The sequence below is a fragment of the Alosa sapidissima genome, chromosome 13 (genome assembly GCF_018492685.1).
Source record: "Alosa sapidissima isolate fAloSap1 chromosome 13, fAloSap1.pri, whole genome shotgun sequence".
Lineage (NCBI taxonomy): Eukaryota > Metazoa > Chordata > Actinopteri > Clupeiformes > Clupeidae > Alosa > Alosa sapidissima.
In genome coordinates, this window is record NC_055969.1 from 3,899,900 (window position 1) to 3,905,899 (window position 6,000).

At 43.4% G+C, this 6,000-nt stretch overlaps 1 protein-coding gene across 4 annotated transcripts in view; it reads right to left on the reverse strand.

The window, feature by feature from the left end:
• mapkap1 (MAPK associated protein 1) overlaps positions 1 to 5,249 on the reverse strand; it is a 37,524-nt gene extending 32,275 nt beyond the window's left edge. Inside the window, exons 1-3 of one of the 4 annotated variants that reach the window (XM_042059450.1) lie at positions 5,061 to 5,249; positions 2,722 to 3,236; positions 148 to 183 (exon numbers count right to left, since the gene is read on the reverse strand). In XM_042059450.1, coding sequence (XP_041915384.1) covers positions 148 to 183; positions 2,722 to 2,995 — 310 coding nt within the window. In that variant the 5' untranslated portion in view covers positions 2,996 to 3,236; positions 5,061 to 5,249. Of the gene's footprint in view, positions 1 to 147; positions 184 to 2,721; positions 3,237 to 4,035; positions 4,105 to 5,060 lie in introns of those variants that run through there. The other 3 variants (XM_042059451.1, XM_042059452.1, XM_042059453.1) reach the window with 3 other exon arrangements.
• Positions 5,250 to 6,000: the final 751 nt, after the last annotated feature.

Here is a 6,000-nt window from a genome sequence, read left to right on the forward strand (position 1 = left end):
ATGTAATTCTCCTGATTAAAGGCTTCGGTGAAATCTGAACTCTTGTTACCCCTTTTACAAACCAATAACAGCATCCACATGACCATTAGAGAACACCACCCCGATGTGTGTGTGGGGGGACATAGTTCACCTGCTTGCTTTGCTTACCGGCAGCCACTGGTCTCTCCTGCCCTTCTTGGAGTCCTGGTAAGATATTCCTTTTAGATGCTTCTCAGACGAGGCACATTGACAAGAACTGTAAACCGCCCATCGACCCAAAACCCAGGGGAGTCCAAAGGAGAACTTTCTTGCAGATACCTTTTGGACTCCCTTTTGGTTGTAGCACAAAAAAACCCCACACACGCGCAGAACTTAAAACCCAATAAAGCACTGGCCTGCCTTCCCTTAAACCAACTTTAACCCCATAATCACCTCCTACATACTGGTCCATGCTGGTCCAAGATGGTAGTTTGATTGTCATTCGGTAGTTTGGTGGCCTTCACATGTTCTCCTGGTGGTGACGGACACCTCCAGGGCAAGGTAAAGATTCACCCATATGGAAAAAGCTCCTTTATGAGGGCAAGACTGGCACACGCCCGCATCCCAACACTCATCACACCACCAGTACATACGGGCACAGAATCTGACTGCAGCATAATAACCATTCTACCAAGGGCCCTGTGAAGCTGTGTGCACTGCATTGTCAGGTCTCCCAAACAGAGGATATATTCTCCATCTCAATGAGACCTTCCTGGCTAAATAAATTATATTTAGGATATTTATATTGGGGCAGCAGTGGCCTACTGGTTAGCGCTTCGGACTTGTAACCGGAGGGTTGCCGGTTTGAACACCAACCAGTAGGAATGGCTGAAGTGCCCTTGAGCAAGGCACCTAACCACTCACTGCTCCCCGAGTGCCGCTGTAGCAGGCAGCTCACTGCGTCGGGATTAGTGTGTGCTTCACCTCACTGTGTGCTGAGTGTGTTTCACTAATTCACGGATTGGGATAAATGCAGAGACCAAATTTCCCTCACAGTATCAAAAGAGTATACTTATACTTAAATAAATAGCATGACTGCTACGATGATATTCTGATTTTAGCGTCTCTCTCATTGCTTGTGTTTGAAATTTAAACCTCTGTAAATGAATATCTAGATGATGTATTGTGTATATAAAAATAATTCACAGGCAAATGAATACAAACTGTGTGTCTTGGTTGGCAGAGACATAGCCTACACATTTGTCTATCCAGATGAGAATCACATCTGGCTAATTGAAATTGTTTTTCACTGGCATACAGTCGTAGACACTCCCAGTGCCGTCCCTGCTATTTTAAGTACTGATGGAAAAGTGGAGTAAACTAGGTTCAGCTCCAGTTTGTTGAGCTGTTATCTTAGATATCTTGGTAAAGGTGTAGGTCTGCATCCATCTTATCAGTCTATTCTGTGCCCGGTAGGAGTTTATCTTGTTTTCCACAACAAAGTATTTTTCAACATGACACAGTCCCAAGAAATCATTTTCATTAATTGAAGAATCAACGCAAAACAGCCTGAATTCTGATTATGATCACATCAAACCATGTCTTTCAAAATGTACGGTTATACATATAACCACGGTTCCCAGTGAGCGGTACGAGGTACAACACAGATAGTGGACATTATGCCCTTGTGGGTCTGGCTGAAGATACCTATACACACCTAAAAAGCAAATGGTACAGGATGATGTAGGGAGGTAGAGATAACCACATAGCTGTACCAACCGCTTTGTGCTTGTTAGTAGAGAACTACTCTTATGGCTTCTTTGGCGTGAAGGGAATTTATTTCCTCTCTCATAGCATCAACAGCGACGTCATACACTCCTAATAGTGACCTGCTGGTGGCGAGCCCCACTGTGTTGTACCGACTGAAAGGAAACAAACTCTCAAGTTCACTCAGGAAGAGTACCCACCTCCCACCTGCAACCTTTTATATTAACAAATAATTCATTCTACAACTTATCCATTCTACAACGTCCAAACAATGATCCATTTCTGCTGCATCCGCAGCCATTTAACAATTCTCTTATTATTCCCATGTGAGATGTGAACCAACAACTTGGGGAAGGTTGCCGGTTCAGCTCTCATGTCAGACATCCACACTGACCACACCCATCTGTTAAAGGCTCTTTGGTACATTTGGCACATTTCCTCAAAACGGCAGGTGATCCTTTTCAGTGGCAATTTACACTATGTCTCATCGACGCTGTTTACTCAGCAGGCAACCTGTGGCATTTCTTAAAGGGAAGTGGTGCCTAGCACCATCCAGCTCTTTGTCAATATTGTCACATGAACTGAAGGACAATTTTTTTCATGTTGTCCTGCATGGTGCATATCACGTTCATTATAGAGAAATCTCTCAGTCAAAGAATTAACTTGAATAGCCTATAGTTTCTGCTAGGACAGCTCAGAGGCTAGAGAGACTATTGTGGAATGTTGTGCTTCTTCATCATGTTCCAAACATTCCCAAGGTTGCCCTTTTCTCTACCTTAAACACCACTGATGAGGATTCCTGTTCCCATTCTTCCCCCTTAACAGCGCACACACACACACACACACACACACACACACACACACACACACACACACACACACACACACACACACACACACACACACACACACACACACACACACACACACACACACACACACACACACACACACACACACACACACACACACACACACACCTCTGGGCTCTCTTACCTGTGTTGGAGCGCCGGCGGATTCCAAAGTCCCAGCTGGAGGTGATGTCCACGGACTGGGAGAGATCGCAGGCCTGGCCCTCGCTCCCGCTGTCCCCTAACTGGCCGGAGCCGAAGGCCGAGCCTCCGTCCCCAGACAGGCCGGTGGACTGGCACCTCTCCAAGTCCACATCGTGGTCTATGAGCACCATTTCGCACATGCCCGTGTCATCGCTGGTCACGTGGGACTGACGAATGTGGGCCAGGATGATGGTGGGGTTGTCCAGGAACGCCATCGTCACACTCTCGCTTCTTCTTTCTATCCCTCCACTCACTCTCTACCCACCGTCCTTCTCTCTCTCTCTCTCTCTCCCCTCCTCCTCTCTCGCTCTCACTCTCTCTAGCACTCACTTTCTACGTCTCCCTCTGTAGCACACTGGGGACTATGTCTACTTGTAGGGGCCTGGAAGGTTTTCGTCTCCTCTTTCCAATGCCCGTGTTATTTTCTCCTCTCCATGTTGGACCACTCAGGCTGGCCTGTAGGGACATTAGACAGAGCAAACGTTTCACTTGGTCAGCATCCCAAATCATTTTACATCCCAATCTCTAACTCAAGACCTCCTCATCCTTCATTCGAGATTGCTTGCAGCAAATGAACATTAACATGCACAGATACATGCCCATAAATCCTCACAGGGCAACTAATAATAGCAGGGGTATGAGGGGTAGAATGAATACAATTAAGCCATACATGCTAGTTGTGCGTCACCCTCAAAGCATGGTATCAGGGACAAACAAAACCTGAATTCATATTTCTCAAAATGGTCTTGTAATCCAAAGCAGACTTCCTTAATAACTTTCATCACACACCTACAATAGTTCATGATTATTAGTGTGTCTTCAATGAGGATCAGAAATGGGAAACTTGGTAAGACAAAAATTCAGTGTCCCAGGTCATCTTTCAAAAGGACGTCAACACATGCCAGCCACTCAGGCAATCTTCTGCAGATTTGCAAGAATAGATTTTGTGAGATATTCTTTCTCACATATTCATGCTTAATCATCATATCTGATTATTTAGACATAACAGAATAACAGAAGTGTTGCCTTGTGTAATGCTGACACATCCTAGATCACACTGATAACCAAGTTCTGCTTTTGGAAAATGCTTCTATCAATATTGTCTATCAGAGCACCTATACCTTAAACTATTAGGGAGCAGGTAATTACTGCCATGCATTAAACTGCTAGAAAAGAAGTAGCAGTAAAGTAGTTGTTTTTACATAGACGAGACACGTTTTGCCATTCAGACCCTCCCAAGTAGTTTCACACTTACCAACCTGCAAGTAGTGCCAAAACAAATTACATTCAAATAATTCACTGACTCATAGCTGCTAGTTTTTTTTTTTTTTTTAAATCCAAAGAGAACAGCAAGTATCCAATACAAAGCCAGAGGACAATGAATATCCACAAGCCGTTTTTGATTGCCACTGGCCATAACAGTATAACAACAACAAGCCAACTAGAGACTTGCTTTACATTGTTAACACCCAAATGCGACTATCCCGACACATCAGGACACTAAGTTAGCAGCGGGATCTGTATATCTGACCTCTGTTCTGTTTGTGCCATGCTTAACCAACTACAACCCGTAAATACACAGAACACATAACACCACTGTTGCTGGACACGCACAGGCCTAGCTTGCGCTGAACCAGTTATCCTAGCTGGTTATTGGTGAGGGTTTCACACTGTTGACAAGTTCAACACCCCGAGGAAAGGCATATAGGACGAATGAAACGTGACGTACCTGGCGGTACTGACACAACATTGCTGGACTTAAAGCCATATACTTTGATAGTTTACCAAAATATCAAAGTATATGGCTTTAGTTTACAAAAGTGTAGGCTGTTGTACAAGCTAACTAGCCAGCTAGCTTGGGTGGGTACCCAGCACAGCGTCTCGGCAAAGACACACGTCTCATCCTGACAGAAATGTAATCATTTTATCAAAGCCTATATGCTGTATGCAATCGAGGGCCAAAATAGAGCCGGTGACTGACAAAATAGACCTATTAGCACTTCAGTCAGGTTGTGTCGCACTGACAGTCAATTAATGTGTCATCAATCGTTAGCAGACTTGGGTTTTTGCATGATCAGAGTACTCGTAAACTCTGTAGCACAATGACCAGTCATCAATTAACTAGTCGAAGTAAGGCGAACACGGTGCAAGTTACTAGCGTTGTTACTTCTCGCTTGTTGGTATTACATTTAGCGGCTAGACTAATGTTAGGCCTTACCACAATTAAGTGGCTAGGAGTATTGTATTTAGTTAGCTAGCTAGCTAATGCAGTTTACATACCTTTAGTCATGACTAATCCACGGAAGGGAAGGGTTGAGAATACGCAGAATCATCTGTGTATATGTCCAATTACATGGTCTCATTTCACCAAGGGTAGTATAACAGCTTCGCATTCAGAAAATAATAATAGACTCATGTATTTCCTCTGTTGTTTCCATATGTAGTCGACTATGCTATTTCCGTCTGCTTACCCTCATACAGGAAGTACACAGACCACAAAAGAGGCGGACCATGAAAACAACACAGGTGAATGTGATAGACAAGCATATAAGCCAATGGGCATTCGTTTCTCTGGAATAGACATTTTGGAAAACCAATGGTGGTTTTTGGTTTTTGGAAAACCAAATGGGGTTATTGAGTTCATTTCTCTCTTTTTTTTTAAAGGGCCATCTGAGCTGGCGGAGTTCAACGAAACTATCGCCCAGTGTTTCTGTTATGTCTGCAATGCAATGTCATTTTCTATTGCAAACACATGCTATTATGATGTTAACGGTGGGTGTGGCTGTGTTCGGCATCTTCTAAAGCCTTGACACAATTTCTGTTCCAGGATTGTGCCTGATCTGTGATCTCTGTGAACTCTTGGCTAGATATTATAGGCCTATAAATTAACATGCACGTTTCTGTAGACTAGTCATATGTTTTTATTGAAATATAGGCCTATACATATGTATTATCTTCTCACAGACATTATGGATAGAGCATTAGCCTAAGTTCTCACTATAGCCTACAAAAAAGGGAGACTAAACATGGAGCAAGCTATTAATAAAACTTTTTGTAGGCTACAGCCTCTTTTAAAAGTATCTTGTCATAGCTTATGTTCTGATGGAAAATTGAACCCAAGCCTATGTAGGCTAACAATCAGTTAATCAGAATAAGAAAGCTTTCAATCAAGGATGGGTTTAATAACCACCCAACCAGAATTATATGTCACCACTGCCCA